Source organism: Candoia aspera, chromosome 1 (genome assembly GCF_035149785.1).
Source record: "Candoia aspera isolate rCanAsp1 chromosome 1, rCanAsp1.hap2, whole genome shotgun sequence".
Taxonomy (NCBI): Eukaryota; Metazoa; Chordata; class Lepidosauria; order Squamata; family Boidae; genus Candoia; species Candoia aspera.
The window spans coordinates 42,774,096-42,794,539 of NC_086153.1; the positions used below are offsets into that span (position 1 = coordinate 42,774,096).

Below are 20,444 nucleotides of genomic sequence, written 5' to 3' on the forward strand. Positions count from 1 at the left end.
GAGCTTTATGGGAATTGCAGTTCTTTGGCAAGAGAAGTCTTTCTGGGAAAGACCAGAGGAAGGAATTCGGTGGCCGCATCTTCATTTTCTGCATGGCCGGTAATGCCTGTCCGTCCGCCCCAGGTTGTTACCGTACTGGAATCGGTAGTGCCACACTGAGGGATTTTTCTAAATACGGGTCATTAAAAGTTTGTTCAGCGTAGAATTTAAGATCGTTACGGAAAAATGGTTTGATAGCACACGGCTGCAGAAATTTATCTTGAGTGTCCCGCTAGGATTATTCTACTTTACTGAAATTCTCGACCCCTCAAAGCCGGTCGAGCAAGTCCCTTCTAGGAGCTGTTAAGATCCGGTTGTTCCTTGCGACTTTTTGAAGTTGTGAAATGCAGTCCTATGCAGTCTACCTGGAAGCAAGCCTTTTGGACTTCCTCCGACGAATAGAAGCAATTGCCTTCAAAGCCAACCTGGGATATATTTAGGCTAGACAGTATGGTTTAAATGCTTTGAATAAATAAAAGGGGGAGGGGCAATGACAGAAAGAATACGTTGACTAAATAATGCTCTAAAGCAATGTTTCTCAAACTTGCCAACTTAAAGAGATATGGATTTCAACTCGCAGAATTCCCCAGTCAGCCATACTGGCAGGGAAATTCTGGGAGTTGAAGTCCACACATCCTAAAGTTGCCAAGGTTGAGAAACACTGCTCTAAAACATGGCATGCTTTCTAGCCTTGAATCATCATGACAAAATACAGACTTCTTACTTATTTTATTTGTTAATATGATTTACAGTCATATAAAGATAGCTAATACAAAACCTTAACTAGATTAAATAAATACAAATATTCTACATATAAACTAATATTTCTGTTAATTTTAAGAACAATTTAAAATACAAGATCCATTAAAGCATTTCTTTATTAAGTTTATACAAGCTGCATATATTTTCAGTTTTCATTGCTTCTGGATTAGACCCATATTATTTAACATCTAGTAGAAGATAAATGTTATGTATGGCTAGTTATACCAGTATATATAGATAGGATGCATCGAGAGCAATACAGTAGGGACAGATATACATTCAGATGTGCAATCCAGTTTAACCCTACAGCTCCTACTGCAGCAAATGTCACACACAGTAATCTGCTTATGCATGCACATATTTTTTACAGAATCACAGTGAGATTAACAGTTGCAGACATATGTACTTTTTAAAATGAAAAATGTACAGTAAATGAAATGTGAGACATATATATGTATATATCTGTATATCCTCTATAACAATACCAGGATGCCACTAATTTACATGGAGACAGCAGCAAATAGAGAACTTGATTGGGCTGTTGCCCATGTACCTTGGAAATAAGAAATGTGTAAAAATCTAAGGTGGTAGGATTTTTTGCAATTTTTATTTTCCAGAATTAAAATGGGCCTGCTAATTAAATGTGATGAACTTGCCTCTGAAAATGCTGGTCCTGCTTTTATTCTAAACAGACTTTTTAAAAAAATAAATTTGTCCTATTTAGCAGCAAGATACGTCGAAAAGCCTACACATGGAGACTTGCAGAATTTTAATTTATAGAACAGCTAGTTGGTTATGCAATTATATGTTGTTTCTTTTGATACAGTATTTATTTTTACAAGGGGAGGCATTTTGCATAGGTGACGAACTGTGTGAAATGAGAAACAGTCTCTATTTTAATAACTCGTAGCATCTTCTCTAGAGTCAACCATTATTGTGCTGATGCAACTGAAGAAGAAAAGCTTTGCAGCACTTTACTGATGTCTTGGTGATCCTGTAAGATGCTCGAAGGCACAAGGAGGAAGGGGATGGAAATAGCCAAAATGCATCTATCCCCACTACATGAACAGTCTTTCCCTGCTAAAGAATCCAAGGGTTTTCTAATCTCAAGATGCTCAGAACAGTGCAAACACGATGATGAAGCACAACAATACTAAACTGGGGAACGGGGTGCAGCATGATTGATGGATCACATCAGGCCAAGATATGAGGTTCCTCTTCTTCCTGAATTTCCTTTCTATTTCAGTGGGAGAAAAATTAGCAATACTAACTCCATGCTGGGAAAACAGAAGCGTTTGCAATACTCAGGTTGTCTGTACTAGATTTTAGTATGTATTTTACTCTGTCCCATCTGTAAAGTTCCTTTCCACTTACAGAGTAATTCTGCCAAATCCTAAATGCTTCCAGCAAGTAGTTAGATTGCGCTGAAAGTAAAAAAGCTGTGACTATACCAAGGCATTAAGCTTAGCCACTTTTTTGTTGTTTATTTGCTCAGTCGCTTTCAACTCTTAGTGACAGAGTCGACCGACAGAGATGAATGACAGAGCTTCCTGTCAGTCATTGCCACCCCATCTCCCACAAGGTCATATCCATCACCTCTAGAGTATCATCCATCCATCTTACCCTTGGTCGGCCCCTCTTCCTTTTGCCTTCCACTCTCCCTAACATCAGCATCTTCTCCAGGGTATCCTGTCTTCTCATTATGTGGCCAAAATACTTCAGTTTTGCCTTTAATATTTATTTATCAGATTTTTATCACTGCCCATCTCCCCCCCAAAGGAGGGACTCTGGGAGGTTTACAGTAAAAACAAGGTTAAAATTCAAAACAATTATAAATACAAACTAGAATAAGAATAAAAATATGATAAAATCTAGATGGCTAAAAGTTCTCTATCACTCCGTGAGGATACGGGCCGTTCCAGAATTGTTCTAGGGCACTAGCCATCCTCAGGAGTGGCTATTCCTCTTCCTGTTCCAGGCCTGCTGGCAAAACCAGGTTTTTAATTTTTTATGGAAGTCCAGGAGCAAGAGGCCCTGTCTCACCTCCAGGGGATGGATGTTCCAGAGGGCAGGGGCTACTGCAGAGAAGGCCCACTTCCAAGACCCCACCAGATGAAATTCCTTTATGGACGGGGTCCGTAACATGCCGTCTCTGCATGACTGAGTGGGAAGGGTCAATGTGATGGGGACGAGATGATCCCTCAGGTAACCTGGCCTCCAGATGGATACTAACCTTGGGGTTAATATTATTCCCTCAAGTGAGCAGTCTGGCTTTATTTCCTGGAGGATGGACTGGTTTGATCTTGCAGTCCAAGGCACTCTCAGAATTTTCCTCCAACACCACAGTTCAAAAGCATCTATCTTCCTACTCTCAGCCTTTCCTATGGTCCAGCTCTCACCGCCATATGTTACTACGGGGAACACCATTGCTTCAACTATGCAGACCTTTGTTGTCAGTGTGATGTCTCTGCTCTTAACTATTTTAGCGACATTTGTCATTGCTCTCCTCCCAAGAATTAAACATCTTCTGATTTCCTGGCTGCAGTCAGCGTCTGCAGTAATCTTTGCACCTAGAAATACAAAGTCTGTCACTGCCTCTATGTTTTCTCCCTCTATTTGCCAGTTATCAGTCAAGCTGGTTGCCATAATTTTGGTTTTTTTGAGGTTTAACTGCAAACCAACTTTTGCACTTCCTTCTTTCACCTCAGTCATAAGGCTCCTCAGTTCCTCCTTGCTTTCAGCCATCAAAGTAGTATCATCTGCATATTGGAGATTGTTAATGTTTCTTCCAGTGATTTTAACCCCAGCCTTGGATTCCTCAAGCCCAGCACATTGCATGATGTGTTCTGTGTACAAGTTGAATAGGTAGGATGAGAGTATACAACCCTGCCATACTCCTTTCCCAATCTTAAACCGGTCTGTTGTTCCGTGGTCTGTTCTTACCATTGCTACTTGGTCATTATACAGATTCCTCAGGAGGCAGACAAGGTGACTTGGTATCCCCATAACGCTAAGAACTTGCCACAATTTGTTATGGTCCACGCAGTCAAAGGTTTTAGAATAGTCAATAAAACAGAAATAGATGTTTTTCTGAAACTCCCTGGCTTTTTCCATTATCCAGTGGATATTGGCAAGTTGGTCCCTAGTTCCTCTGCCTTTTCTAAACCTAGCTTGCACATCTGGCAATTCTTGCTCCATGAATTGCTGGAGTCTACCTTGCAGGATCTTGAGCATTATCTTACTGGCATGTGAAATAAATGCCACTGTTCGATAGTTTGAACATTCTTTAGTGTTTCCCTTTTTTGGTATGGGGATATAAGTTGAATTTTTCCAATCTGATGGCCATTCGTGTGTTTTCCAAATTTGCTGGCATATAGCATGCATCACCTTGACAGAATCATCTTGCAAGATTTTAAACAGTTCAGCTGGAATACAATTGTCTCCTGCTGCCTTATTAGCAATGCTTCTTAAGGCCCATTCAACCTCACTCTTCAGGATGTCTGGCTCTAGCTCACTGACCACACCGTCAAAGCTATCCCCAATATTGATATATTTCCTATACAGGTCTTCCGTATATTCTTGCCACCTTTTCTTGATCTCTTCTTCTTCTGTTAGGTCCTTGCCATCTTTGTTTTTGATCATACCCATTTTGGCCTGGAATTTACCTCCCATGTTTCTAATTTTCTGGAAGAGGTCTCTTGTCCTTCCTATTCTATTGTCTTCTTCCACTTCCGCGCATTGCTTGTTTAAAAATAATTCCTTGTCTCTTCTGGCTAACCTCTGGAATTTTGCATTTAATTGGGCGTATCTCTCCCCATCAGTTGCCTTTTGCTTTCCTTCTTTCTTGGGCTACTTCTAGTGTCTCAGCAGACAGCCATTTTGCCTTCTTGGTTTTTTCTTTGGGATGTATTTTGTTGTTGCCTCCTGAACAATGTTGCGAATTTCTGTCCATAATTCTTCCAGGACCCTATCTACTAAGTCCAGTCCTTTAAATCTATTCTTCACCTCCACTGCATATTCATTAGGAATATTAGTGAGCTCATATCTAGCTGATCTGTGGGTCTTCTCTAATCTCTTTAGTCTGATCCTAAATTGTGCAATAAGAAGTTCGTGATCTGAACTACAGTCAGCTCCAGGTCTTGTTTTTGCCAACTGTATAGATGTCTAGATGTATGAATGGATCAGTACAACCAGAGATATGTCAGCATACCATTGGAAGAGGAGACTCCCAGGTTGGAAGATGGTCAAAATGCTACCGGGGAAGAACAGAGGATACGTTCAACTAGCCCCAGATGTGATGACGCAGCTAGCTCAAAGCCGAAAGGATGGCTAGTGGCCGATGGTGCTGGCGGTGAACAGTGAATCCGATGTTCTAAAGGATCAACACACCACTGGAACCTGGAATGTAAAATCTATGAGCCACGGCAAATTGGATGTGGTTATTGGTGAGACGTCAAGATTAAAGATAGACATTTTGGGCATCAGTGAACTGAAATGGACTGGAATGGGCCACTTCACATCAAATGACCACCAGATCTACTACTGTGGACAAGAGGACCACAGAAGAAATGGAATAGCCTTCCTAATTAATGGTAAAGTGGCTAAAGCAGTGCTTGGATACAATCCAAAAAACAATAGAATGATCTCAATTCGAATTCAGGGCAAGCCATCTAACATTACAATATACACCCCAACCACAGATGCTGAAGAAGCTGAAGTAGATCAGTTCTATGAGGATCTGCAACACCTTCTGGACAATATGCCAAAAAGAGATGTTATTTTCATTATAGGAGACTGGAATGCTATGGTGGGTAGTCAAATGACACCTGGAATTATAGGTAAGCATGGCCTGGGAGAACAAAATGAAGCAGGACATAGGCTGATAGAATTTTACCAAGGCAACTCACTATGCATAACACTCTCTTTCAACCACTTAAGAGACAGCTTTATACATGGACTTCACCAGATGGACAACACCGAAATCAGATTGACTACATCCTTTGCAGCCAAAGGTGGTGGACATCTATACAGTCGGCAAAAACAAGCTTAGCCACTAAGACACATTAAAAAAAAGTTTAGAATAACCATGTGATTCTCTGTTCCACTGAATTCTTTGGTATAATTTTTTTAAAATTATTCTCTCTGTAAATTTTACCACATATCTTAAAACTGAAGAATGGCAGGTTTTGCTCAAAATTTAGATATATATTTATTAAAATTCAGAAACTGCATTCATATATATGAAAAAAAAATTCTGCTGTTCAATCGTGTCCAATTTTCAGTGACTGCCTGGACTAGTCCCTGCTGTTTTCTTGGCAAGATATCAGAAGTAGTTTGCCATTGCCTTCTTCCTGGGGCTGAGAGAGAATGACTGGCCCAAGGTCATCCAGCTGGCTTTGTGTTCAAGGTGGGACTAGAACACACGGTCTCCTGGTTTCTAGCCTGATGCCTTATCCACTACACCAAACTCTCTCATATATGAGAATATGTGTGTGCAAAAGATGATTATGAGAAATCGTAACTAGCAATAGTGATAAATGGTTTTGCAAACCTGTAAAAAAACAAACAACAGAACTGTGAATTGCCTCAATGGTCAATAATTAAATCAGTTATGCCAGGGATAGGTTGGCTGGTTAGGCTGGCTACTAGATCTAACAGCTGGCCTTTTTGGTGACTGAAGTAGATTGGCAAAGATTTACTAATGGTGAAAACAAAATGATCTCTCCCTTCCCTGCCCCACCAACTCTTCATCCAATTATCTGCTACTCAAATGAAAAATGGAATTTGGGGGCAGGAGGGAGGAATGGTAATCAAGAATTGATTTTTATATATCAGATAGCTTTGGTACTTATGCCCTGAATTCAAAGTGTGTCTCTTTTGCACTTAGAAAAAAGCAAAATGGATCCTGCAAGTCTAAGATCTGCACATTGCTGATTTAAACCGGTAATAATTGTACATGTACTTTTCTACTTTTAACTACTATTAAACTACTCAGAGTTGTCTTTTGTTTAAACAGTACTGTTCATAAATTTAATTTGAATTAACTCTGAGTCATGTAAGGCTTCATGTGATCTGGGTTATTCCTAATTTGTTTTTGTCCTTGCTCAAACTCTTAACATATCCATGTAGATGTAATGAAAGTGCAATTATATGAGAAGAAAGAAGATATGAACTGGCCAAAGAACCATAATTACTATGCTCGCTGCAAGAACTCTGTCATATTTAACAAGAGATGGTTTAGCATCACATTTTTTAAAAGTTCTAAGTCTAGGAGCAATTTGGAAAACACAGTTTACAAGGAAAGGAGGAAAGAAGAGGTTTTGTATGAATCTTTGTACCTAAAGATTATTATTTATTATTTCTCCAACTTCTGATGATTTTTTATCAGATTCACAGTGTTTCCTCAGAATAATTCTATTTGGATTACTGTATATACTATATATATATATATATATATATATATATATATATATATATATATATATATATATATATATATATCTTTGTATTTTGCATATCCTAATAGTCATGAAGAAAAATGCAATTTCTTGCGTACCACAGCTTTCACCTTGAGTAGGACTACTACTTCTGGGATGCAAAAATCCCGATAGCTACTAGAAGGCAGGAAAAATAGTTTTTGTATTCTTTTTACTGCCATCCAGGGGTCATCTGAATTTTTGCAGCTCACATCTGAGAGTCCCAAGCTTGGGAGAAGGATAAATTTGCAGGAGATATTGTTAATTTCTAATTTACAAAAGACTATCCTCCCAATATAGTAACCTAATATAAATGACATATCTTAGCCTCACTATTCATAGATATTTGAACTTTTTATAACAAAGTAGGTCCTTTGGTTGGTCTGTTTTGCAGTAAAAATGGATGACATTCTGTGTCGTTAGATTTTGGATTTCTTGATTGTGGAGACAGTAAAACTGGAGCAGAAAATTCATGATCTGTTCTCTTCTGTTGATGAAAATTGTTAATATAGCTGGCAATCAGTAGAGTAATCTCAAGGATCTGAAACAAAATGCATGCAGTTAATAGTAACTATACATTTAGAATACCATTAACAAATCTTAATTGTCTAATTGGACTGGATTTAATTGTACTAAATTATACTAAAATATGGTTCTATGTATATTTGATGAAATAAATTCATCTAGCTTCAGTTCTGCACATTCTAAGATATGGTCAGACCCCTTCTACAATAGAGTACTTTAGTACTTTTCTGCCTAAAACAAGTATTGTATCAACCAGAGAATGCCCAAACAGATTAACATTTGCTTAATCTTTTCTATTTTTTTAAATTTGCACATAACAAACATTTTAAAAGCTAACATATGAAAGCTGTGAAAAATATTGGGAAAAAAACATGATGGCAAGACACATGATGGCAGAGGTAACTATTCCAATTATCACCTTTGCTGTCCATATCCTTACGAATTTTTGTTCTTTTGATGCAATATAGGAAGTATTGTAGATATGCCAGAAGGAATTCATCATCCAGTATAGAATTCAGGTTAGTAACAGACACATTCAGTGGTATTTGCATATGTTTCCCCATAACTAATTCATGAGGTGTAAGCATCAAAGTTCAACTGGCTGAGGTGCACATGCTCATTAGAGTGAGTCACAGAGCATCTAGTCAAGATAGGTGATAGTCCTGGGTCAGTTTACCTAATTTATTCTTTAGTGTGCCATTAGTCGGCTCAGCTAACAAACTGAATTGGGGGTGAAAAGCACAGTGTGCCTTAAGGTTCAAATTCAAAGCTTTCTCCAATGCATTAATAATATTGTTGACAAAGTATATCCAGCGATCAAAAGATATGAAGCAGGAGATAATGGTACCTGGGCACCAGCTAATGTAACAATATTTTGGCTACAGAAATGGCATCAGCTTTTCTCATTGGGAGTGCCTCCATCCATTTGGAAAACATGTTTATAGCCTTTTGAAAATGGTAGTTCAATAAAGATCTACAGGCAACACTATTATAGGTCAGAAAGATCTTTATAATAACAACAAATACTGTAAGGGAGAAACTTGGAGAAAGACAACTCAGGATCTGACAGTTTGAGGATATTTTTCTAAACATTCTTGATTCGATCTTCTATCTCTTCTCATTTTACTTCATACATTTCTGTTGTAATGGTTGTAGCCAATCATAAAATACATATTTACTAAAAGGCCAGCCCTAGTCCTTCCTGCATGCCTTTTACAACCCTTCCACTTACCTTTAAATTTTGTTTAGATAAGTGGGCATGGTTTTAAACAAAGGACTGGTGATAGCCATCCACCTTTCTAAGAATGCCTGTGGGGCCCATCTGGGAACTACAGACATTATTGAAACTAGAAATGGTGCTAATTGTTTGTTTTGCACCATGCCAACTTCACATGTTAAATAAAAAGCATTTTGAAAACAAAACTTAAAGTCAGTTAAGTGGAAGATCTCTGTGGGTGCCAGGTGTCTACCCTTGTTCTACCTGTACAATGTCATTTAAAGCTGGTGAATAATTTTGGTTAAGATACTAACCTTTGGTTTGGCAAAAGTAAACAAGACTTTTTCAGTATGTTTCTCTTCTGTATTCATGTTGTGTACCACCAGCATAAAGTCTTCTTGATAACCTCCAAAGGTCACTAGATTCTTATATAAATATGTCACTATTAACCTCTTGGAAGTCCAATAGAAATGATGTCCCATGCAAGAGAGAGAAAGAAAAAGAGAACATAAATTCTACTCATTTTGATATACATGGCTTTGAACTCAGGAATAATTTAGCTTTTAAAATGATTATAAGGGAACCTTTCATTTCAGTAATAATCTGTCAGGACTGTATTCTGAAGCTTATTTATTTGTTTATCAAATTTTTATCACTGCCCATCTCCCCCCATAAGGAGGGACTCTGGGTGGTTTTTACTAATTTACACATTTTTACTAATGTGACAAACACACAATCAATTCAACTAAATTATTCTGCTACATGCTCACTGCATACTATACCTATCGCACACAGACAGAGGACACACTAATAAATAAACTAGCACACTATCACAATCATAATGTTTATTGAAATATATGTACTAGTGAATTGGATTCTGACTTAATCATACTTAAAGAATACCCTTTGTAAGCAGAGGGACAATATCTAACTAACTTCAGCCCTTTTGATTTTAACTGATCTACATTAAATTTGGATCCATTCCAATGAGACTTATTTTTCAGAAAGAGCACTTGGCATTATGGCCTAAGGTATACTTTCTAGAAATAACCTCTTGTAATGGGCTGTGAGAATAACCTTGAGGAACAGGAGGAAGAGCTACAGTCAAGGCAACAGTTAGGTAAGAAAAATCTGAGTCCAAAGCAGAAATGTAATTTGTTGAGAAAATGTCTCAGACCTGACCCTCCCTAGTTCTCTTTAGGATAAAGGCAGGGAGGGGGGAGGTACATTTAGACTTGCAAGATACTGTAATACTGTATGTATTATCATTCATATATTTGGTTTCCTTGTCTGGTCTACCTTAAAGGGCTGACAAAAATCTTTTAAGTCTGAATGTGTCTTCCCACCTCCTCTGCTGCCTTTATCCTAAAGAGAACTGGGGAGGGTCAGGTCTGAGACATTTTCTCAAATTACATTTCTTCTTTGGAACTCAGATTTCTCTTATCTGACTATTGTCTTGGTTGCAGCTCTTCCTCCTGTTCCTCAAGGTTATTCCCACAGCTCACTGCAACCCTACCAATCCCATTCAAACTCACCTAATGAGTAATTATAGCTAGGATAATAACGGATATTTTCTTCTAATAGCAATTTTTACATACTGTATTACAGGGAGGAGATGCCAAAGATGAGGCTGAAGAATCAGCATTTATATTACAAATTATAATTTCCATGTTAGTACTATTTAAAATACAACTTTTCAAGAATACCTAATAGTGAGACTCTAAATCAATGACAACCAGTTGTACAGGATGCTTTCTTCAGCACACAGATGTCTGTCTGTCTGTCTGTCTGTCTGTCTGTCTGTCTGTCTGTATCTATCTATCTATCTATCTATCTATCTATCTATCTATCTATCTATCTATATCTATCGTGTGCTGAATTCTGATTTTATATAAGCTGGTCTAACAGTGTAAATAACATTTGCTGTTATATACCATTCATTTCTTTATAAAGCATTCAAATCATTTTCCCCTTACCATGGAGTTATATTCAAGAATGTTAATACCATTTTCAGAAACAGCAAGCCATATCAAAGTGCTCTCTAATGTGGATACTGTCAGAAGCTAAAAAAAAACCACACACATATATATATTTAGCTGCAGTTACGATATAATATACAATAATGAACTGTTCTACACTGTTAATTAATAACTGAAGTAATGAACAATTACATAAAAGAAACTACTTGGAGGCAAGCAACAAAGGTATTTTGGCATTTCCTGTGGAAACAAAAACAGTATTAGAGATGTGGTGGGTTCCCCTTCACTGGATGTATTCAGCCAGAGACTAGACAATCACTTGCCAGAAATGCTTTAATTTGGATTCTTGACTCAATGGCCTAAATGGGTTATTCCAACTCTGCTTTTATGATAATCAGATTTTCCTGCATTTGGAGTATTCCATTATGTTCAAACATAAAGTGATACCAAAGCAATTAGATTCTTGACTTTCTGTGTTCTACTTTAACAATTAATAATTATGATGTACTATTATATGCATAAGTTTCATAGGGACACGGTGGCGCTGCGGGTTAAACCGCTGAGCTGCTGAGCTTGCCGATCGGAAGGTCAGTAGTTCGAATCCGTGTGACGGGGTGAGCTCCCGTTGCTAGTCCCAGCTCCTGCCAACCTAGCAGTTTGAAAACATGCAAACATGAGTAGATTAATAGGTACCGCTTTGGCGGGCAGGTAACGGCGTTCCGTGTAGTCATGCTGGCCACATGACCACGGAAGTGCCTACGGACAAACGCCGGCTCTTCGGCTTTGAGATGGAGATGAGCACCGCCCCCTAGAGTCGGACACAACTGGACTTCATGTCAAGGGAAACCTTTACCTTTACCTTACTATTATATGCATAAGTTTTATAGTGCAGGTAAGGCAGGATCAGCCTCGTGTGGTGCAGAGTGGTAGGCGGCAGTATTGTAACTGAAACTTTCCCCACGACCTGAGTTCCATCCCAGCGGAAGTTGGTTTTTCAGGTAGCTGGCTCAGGTTGACTCAGCCTTCCATCCTTCCGAGGTCAGTAAAATGAGTACCGAGCTTGCTGGGGAAGGTGACAACTGGAAAAGGCAATGGCAAACCACCCTGCTATAGTCTGCCAAGAAAACATCGCAAAAGTGGCATCCCCCCAAAGGGTCAGACATGACTCGGTGCTTGCACAGGGGACCTTTCACCCCATCACAAGTCAGGATACAAGTTATACTACTGGGCTACATTAGAAAATCATGAGAGGCAATAGTTCTATTGGATTCTGCATGGTTAGATTGTACCTAGAGTGCTGCATTTCAAAAGGGACACAAAAAAATCCTGGAAGTGGTTTAAAAGAAACCAAGCCTTATGAGGAATGGTAAAAAGAGCTGAGCATGTTTAAGTCATAAAAAAGAAGACTACGGAGAGATACAATATTGCTCTATAAATATCTAACCAATTATCATGTGGAGAGAATGGATCTGTATTTGTTGAAATCAAGAGCAGGGCATGGAGCAATGGGTTGAAATTAAAAGAAAGGAAATTCAGGATTTATATTAGGAGGAATTTCCTGACAGTTAACAGCTGTAAAGCAATGGAATAATTTACCTAGAACAATGGTGGACTCCCCATCACTGGAGGTATTCAAATGTGGGTTGGGTGGCCATTCCTGAACCGATAATCATTAAGGTGTTGACCTAAATGACTTGTGTGGTTTGAGCTAATTCATTCTGTGATTCTATGAACATGATCCTTATCAGTTGAATATTTCCTGCTCCATTCAATAGTACTAATTATCAATTTTTTTTTTTTTAATGGTAAGGATAGAAAGTGCAAGGGAACAGCATACAGGCAAAGTTTTTTTTTCTGGTAAAGAAGAAAGTGAAAAATATTTTAAATTAGGACCAAAGTTCATGTTATATGCAAATGTTGTGACTATAATAATTTAAAACAGGAAAGGAATAATTTGTATTGAAAGGGTTAAGAATTCCCTACTGCATCCATTTTTTTCTGCTCCTGTTCTGTAAATAACAACTTTACATCTTCAAAACAGTTGGTTATATTTGTTTTTCTATATTATATTCTTTGCTTTTCATTTAATACTGCAATCGTAAGGCATTGAAAAATAGTTCCACTAACCATGGATATAGGTTAATTAAAGCATCCCTGAAAATCTTCTTGAAGAGTGACATGAAACCTTAAAGTAAACAATTTCTGTTTTTTCCATCAATTACCAATTCATGGCACTACTAAGTCTAATGTTTTGGGAAGGCAGTGTCATGGTTAATAGAATTTCTGGTATATTTCATTTCTCTAAGTCAAAGATATGACCTATATACCATTAACTGAACAGTAATTATAAAAAGAACCAATAAACATCACAATACTTGTTTACATTACTTTAAAATGAATTAAATCAGTAAAAATTCTTACTTTTGCTGCAAATAGCTTGGCACCAAAGAGAGGCCACTTCCGTACCACAGCAAGATAAATGCGCACACAATCTGCAGCAGTATGCCCACGAAGAGCCATCCATTTGGTTGATAATCTCTGGTAAAGTTGTCTTTTAATATGAAGTATAAGGGGAAAAATAGAAAATAAAATGTATGTGGTAAATGAAATATTATCTGACTGTTACAAAATGGAGCATGATATAAGATATATGATAGTGTCTGTTTTTTTTTCTCTCTCATTTCTTAAAATCCATCACTTACTGCAAATCCACTGAGGTAGTATTGTTCTGTGAGTTCTTTAAATTTTGGTTTTAGTAAAGGATGTGATTGTGGTATGAAACAATTTCCAATCTACTGGGCAATAGAGATGGGAAAAATCTCTGAATGATAAGAAAATGGAACAGATAATTACCTGTACTCTTCCAGTTTGCAAGGTATGTCTTATGTTTTAATGCACAACATTATTTTTTTACTTTCCTATATTCTGAGATATCAGGTAACAATTACAATAATTAATTACTGTAATAAATATAGTAAAATGAATCAAACAATAAACAATACTCAACATTATAAAAAACAATGGTGACATTTACTTTGTGTATGAATTCATCACATGTTCTGAAAGAATTTATCCAATTTGTCTAGTCTCTGCCTAAGGAATAAAAATTACTGCAATATTTAATGGGACCTTTATATAACTTTATCTGCAGCTTATTAAAAATATATAAATATTAGCAACATACCTTAACTGTTCTTCTGAACAGCTATCTCTGTACCTTTTGGGGTAAAACTTCTCTACAACTTGTTTTAAAGTTTGATTAGATTTTGACTGGGAAGTTACTTGACCTGCTGGAGTTGAGAAGGGTCTTTCAAAGTCTCCAATTTCCACCTTATGGATAAGCAACATAAGAAAAAAATAGTGACCACAAAAGTATCTTAGTACCTCAGTGTATTTAATCTAATGTGTATGTTCTCAGTAATCTTTTAAATAATATTAATAAATCTAATTGTTGTAATGGGTTATTTTTAGAAGCTAAAAGTTTTAGATCAGTAATTATCAGTGCCAGTAGAATTAACTGCAAACATGAAGACATATTATGCCTAATGAAGTGTGTGTATATGTGTACGTACAGTACACGTATAATACTTTAAGCAATACTATTATAGAATAGAGCTAGTCAAATGCAATTGTGTTCATCAACTAGTGGCCATCGTTTTCTTCAAGCAGAGTTAAAATGAGATGAAGGCACTACAGTATTACTTCTGCTCTTGGACTATTTAAGACAGAATCTTGCTTTCAAACTCTGCAAAAATTGAATTTGTCATACAGATCACCACATGTTGTCATCTGTCTGTAGAGAAACACTGCTAGGCCATTTGTCTTGTGACCATATAGTTCAATAACTGAAGAGCAGCATCAAAGCATACTGCTCTGGATTGGGACTGAAACATCCCTCTGCTCACACCAAGGCTCAGTCTGGATCATCTCTACCACCCCAGTTATTTAGGAAAGAAAAACTTGGATTCAAGGCAAATTATGTCTGTTTTGACCCTGAGAGGATAGAACCAGATGTTTTAATGCAGCATCGAATATCTTACCCATTACATTCCTTGTTTTATTTTCCCTTATTCCATAAGACACTGAGATATTTCATAATTGTTGAATGGGATTCAAGTGCCTCAAGAAAAGTTAATTTATAGCATGTTAATATTTATGCATTAAAAGTATTCTGTGGAAAAACACTTTTTTTCCCAATCACAGTATTTTTCTATTTGGAAAATGCCATTTTCCCCTCTATTTAGTTGAATAAAGCCTAAAGATTTTAGTGCTCCCCATAGACTACTCAAGCACTCCTTAAAATAATAAAAAAGGAACTCAGTTTCCTCCTTCCCATTTCATGGAACCTTTTTGTTTTTGTTTGCCTAAGATTTTTTTCTAAGGTATATCTCTCACCTTTGCTAGAATGGACAAGTTTCCTAAACTTAAAAGCTAAATTAACAAAAAACACATAGAATGCATTTTATTAAAAGCAAGGTTTCAATTTCAGAGTCTCTAGAAATGGAGTAGCATATAAACTGTAGTAATAAAAAACAAATTTTAAATTCTCCTATATATTTTGTGGGACTGGAAAATCCTATTAGTGATAAGAAATTTGGAAAATGTTGTTTAGGATTAATATTAAAACCTATCATTTTGGAAAGATATTTAAGCATCAATTCACCAATCATCCCTGTATTACTTTCACACTTTGGCTATTACCAGAAAATAAAATGTTGAATTTGGATTTGAAATACATTTCACCAATCTGATAGGGCTTTTGTTCAGATAAAAAATAATTATTCCATGCATAAGGCTTAACGTTTCAGAATATAAGAGTAATTGATTTATCCATGCTTTATATCATAAAAGAAATCTACATCTAAGTGCAGACATCTGGCAAATCACAAACTTAATTACCTGGGCCAGAAGTGCTGCCAATTCTAGTGCCAGATCTTTATTTACAGGGAAGAACCCATTTATAATTTGATCATTTGTCTGATACATTAACAGCAGCTTTTCTCTTTCTGTCTCTCCCCGGATTTGTACTGAAAAATAGAGCCTGTGAAAGAAAACAGTGATATGTTAAATGCTGATAATCACATAGTATGTGCAAGGAATAAATTATAAGGTACTGATATATATAAAGTCAGTTCTAGTAATAACTTGAAATACTATAAAGACTACTAAAAAGAAGCTTGATCAAACTGAATTCATAGAAAATGGTGCCCTATGTAGAAATATCAAAAGAGATACATGTTAAGACTGCAGGTGTATAATGCAGTGTAAGCAACATTCTTTTGATTGTGATATTCACACAGGTTCTAACTAAACATTGGTATTCTGAAAGTTTTATAAATGAAATAGGAAGAGAAAATAAAAGGTAGCCCTGCGACGAGAAAAATCACAAGAAATAAGGCAAGGAGATAAAAAGGGAAACCAAGACAAGGCTAACATAATGATCTGAATTTCTAGTTTTCAACAGGAAATTTCCTTTCTGGGAACAGAAGGCCAAAACAGACAGGAGGACTAGTTTATATTTGTTTCTCTTTGGTGCACTACCATATTTGTCTACAAGTTGCTTTCAGTATGGAAATAACCTCATGATGGAATCCAATTAAGATGGTATCTTGGTTAAGATGGTACCTTTAGTTTCTTCTTTCTGAATTTTTGTGCATTCTTATTAGGAGATATGCAAGCTAAGAAAGGAGGATTCTGGTGGATCTTCCTAGATCTTTTGACCTGTTTCTTCCCTTCTAGGTTTTCGAAGAGAGAAGATAAGATAAGATAAGATAAGATAAGATAAGATAAGATAAGATAAGATAAGATAAGATAAGATAGGATAGGATAGGATAGGATAGGATAGGATAGGATAGGATAGGATAGGATAGGATAAGATGTATAATGCACTTTGAATGTGCATTCCCTTAACATTTTAATAACTGTATTGCTGAAAACCTGATCAAAGGCATGTAAGCAATCAAGAACTAGAATCTCGAAAAAGGAAAAGGAAATATGAATTAAGGTACAAGTCTTTAGAAAAGACTCTAGTTTCATAAGGATAGCATTGAAATTCCTTATTTTATACCTGTTTTTGTAAGTAAGCCTAACTGTTCTTGTGCCTTCACATTTTCCAGGATGCTGCTCTTTAGAGGCTTGCTCCCATCTAGAAATAATGTCACAGATCTAGAAGGAAAGCCATGAGGAACAGGTTTATTCCATGAGGTGCCCCATAATGTACATTTTGGTTAAAACTTCTTTTATTGTGCAGAAAGGATGCATGCCTAAACTTACTTTGAAATAAAGTAAGAACCAAGGGGGAATTTTTTTATTGGCCATGAAGCAATATCATGCAAATCAACTGTCATAGAATACTACACTCATATTAGACTGAAAACATTGAACATTTTTACAGATATCCTTTTCAAATTATATTTTCATAATGAACTTTATGAAACTATCTTATGAACAAAATTTAATAGAACAATACAAAAATCTGCACCATTTGTTCTGCTACTTTATTCTGTTTGCATCAAGAAAAAGAATTAAATGCATTAAATTAAATTTTAGTTCCAAACTTAATCCTTTTATCTCCCTTTATATATGGAACTCATTAAAATAGTTGCTCACCTTGATGTTTCCTTGAAGACAGTGCTCAATATCCTTGCCAGAAGGATCATCAGTAAACAAAGCAAATCCCGACTGCGCTGGTTTTCTCATTCCTGTATCCTGATTGAGCGTGTTCAAAAATTCCTCAACAGTGGTAGAAGCATCAAATCCAACAACCTACATAGGCCACATGAATTTTACATCAATTAAGTTTGCACTAAACTTGAATATTAGATTTTGAAGAAACAACTGTCATGCTGAAAGTATGAAAGTAACACACAGAGGACTGGATTCAAGGATGTTTTTCTACCCTAAGAAGGGCACCTATGGATCCAAATCAGACTGAAAATACAAATAACGATATAGACCTAAAGAAACATTGCACAAAATTCAAAAATAAAAATATGAGTACAGATATACCGAAGAGGGTGGAAGGGGAAACCCTCCATCTCTTCCAAAATAGCATCAGATGAGCCCTAGAATTACATTTTCCATATCATTAACAGACATGTTTATTCTGATCCAACATCAAGCTCATGGCAATTTGGTTTGTGGATACTGGATGTTATAGCAGACTCTCTCTGCTCAGTCCTGCTTAGTGAATGTGTCATGATTCCTGGTTCATACATAATTATTTTTTTAAAGGAGTTGTTTGTTATTGAAATCAGTGCAGATGTTTTAAGGCAATGACTCAATGGACAGAGGAAAGACAAATTTGATAAATACAAGTGGCCCTTGTTATTTGTGGGGTTTCTATTCCAATGTAGAACCATAGACAATGAAACAAGGAATAACAAGATTTTGAGCCTACAGTAACTGAACAATATATTATGGAGCCTACGGGCACTCTCTTCCTCCTATACTGTAGATGTACAATGTATATGCTCCTTATTCTACTTGCTTGGTTGCCATGGATTCCTCTTGGTTAGCTGAAATTACCAATGCTATGGTTGGAAGCTTCAGAAGAAAGAGGATTACGTCTACTACAAGGACCACACAGTCATTGGAACTAATTGTATGCTGTCTGCAGGCAGCACCAGCATCCAGTGTGACAATCAGAAACCTTCTTCATCAATACCATGAAAAAATTATACATAACGCCAAAGCCAGCATGAGTGGGGTGATTCCACCCATCACCAGTTGAGCCAGTTGCTCTGAAGATGGCTTGCTGCCATGAGGAAACCACATTGAGCTTCATGCCCAGGCTGACCCAGCAAGATCCACCTCTACTAACTAAGGAGGAGGAGGAGGAGGAGGAAATACACTGCACAGATGAACTAACTCTAAAACCATAAAAGCATGTTGAAAAACCCACCTGCCATTTTGCACGTAAAGTAATAAAAAAAGTAAGGCCAATATTGTAGATACATGAAAATGTTTAGATGTATGTTAAGGTCAGTTCTCTGTTTATCAACTGCAGGTATGCAAAACCAGATTCAAGACTGCAGATTTGCACGTCTTCCTTTAGCTGAATGAAAGTGGAAAAATACGAATGACTATTCCTGAAATACTATCAGTAGAAAGACTGAAGTACTTTGCCATCACATAAGGCCAGATTATCCTTTTTTAAAAAAAATACCAACATGAAATGTTGGTTAATCATTTATTATATTATAAATTGCTGCAAATTGTTTTTCTAATTAAAATGTGTATTTGTTTTATCTGGTCAAATTTTATTTACTGAATAAAAATGTGGATACATAAACATTCAGACTGGAAATTACCTGCTTATCTACAAGGAGGCAACTAAACCTGTGGAATCTTTATCTGTGGCACTTGTGATTTTATCTTCCCATTATAATTTTACATTATTTTATGCTTAATATCTACCTGGTATATGCCATTCATGAAATGCACTGGAATGCTAAAAGGTAAGGAGTGATGGTAGGGATTTCTTAGAAGTGTTGAAAGAATTTCCATTCTTGATGGTCTGGCTTCTCTGTCACCATTCTGTTGTGTTCTTTCTACACATCGTTGACAGTAAATTGCATATTTTCCAAATTCAGTTCTGTAAACACAAAGCAAGTCTTTATGACCTCATATTTTAAAACAGGTTTCAAATGGTCATGTTAATGTATAAAATTGTTTAATATGTCACTTTGTTTTGCATATTTCTCTAATACGTCCATTAAGAAATAGTCTGTGGATTACATACATGGATTTAGACTTCATATACAGAGTTCCAGATTGGCATGAGCACCCCCTCTATTAAGTGCATTGCAAATGTGCTGAAGAACTGGCTTTTCTTTTGCAAGCAATTAACTCATGGCTTTCTAGGTTGTTTGCCTGCTGGAGCAGTGAGAGTAAGAAAAGCCAGGAACCCAAGCATATCTTATTTAAAAAAAAAACAACGATTGGCACCTTAGGCCAGTGCCAGCTTGGCCTTAGCCTAAAGCTGGTCCTGCCTGAACAAGCCTACTAAGTTTCCAATATGGCACTGTCCAACGGAGCCCAAGTTAGATTTTAAAACTGAAGAAAAGAATGCTGAAGAGACAGCATTCAAGATCAATTCACTGAGGTCACAATAATAAACTTACAAGTGATAATGTTTTATATTTCTGTATTACATTCCATTCCAATATTTCAATAATGAAAAGCAACCATTAGATTTCAGTGACATTATTTCTTCATAAGATATACCTGGAATCTGCATTCTTCTTCAGATGAAGTTTGAGGAGCCAAAGGAATGGGTGCTGTGGAAGGAAGAGTCCAACACAGAGTGCTAAAAGCTGCCAGGCCTAGTCAAGAAAGAAAAGCAGAATCATTGCCTCAAGTTTCTCCCAACTGTCTTCAAGCAAGACACTGAACCACTGAGAGTCCAGTTTAAAGACATTAGTTTTGTGTGTCCTTTTGTGAGAT

General features: G+C 36.7%; 1 protein-coding gene across 1 annotated transcript in view; it reads right to left on the reverse strand.

Annotated features, from left to right (window-relative positions):
• Window positions 1-7,612: 7,612 nt before the first annotated feature.
• The window catches only part of PLEKHH2 (pleckstrin homology, MyTH4 and FERM domain containing H2), a 70,336-nt gene continuing 57,504 nt past the window's right edge, over window positions 7,613-20,444 (reverse strand). The window contains exons 20-29 of the mRNA XM_063302883.1: window positions 20,226-20,323; window positions 19,416-19,593; window positions 17,607-17,762; window positions 17,065-17,162; window positions 15,897-16,038; window positions 14,182-14,327; window positions 13,419-13,548; window positions 10,995-11,081; window positions 9,333-9,470; window positions 7,613-7,818 (exon numbers count right to left, since the gene is read on the reverse strand). Coding sequence (XP_063158953.1) covers window positions 7,633-7,818; window positions 9,333-9,470; window positions 10,995-11,081; window positions 13,419-13,548; window positions 14,182-14,327; window positions 15,897-16,038; window positions 17,065-17,162; window positions 17,607-17,762; window positions 19,416-19,593; window positions 20,226-20,323 — 1,359 coding nt within the window. The 3' untranslated portion in view covers window positions 7,613-7,632. The remainder of the gene's footprint in view (window positions 7,819-9,332; window positions 9,471-10,994; window positions 11,082-13,418; window positions 13,549-14,181; window positions 14,328-15,896; window positions 16,039-17,064; window positions 17,163-17,606; window positions 17,763-19,415; window positions 19,594-20,225; window positions 20,324-20,444) is intronic.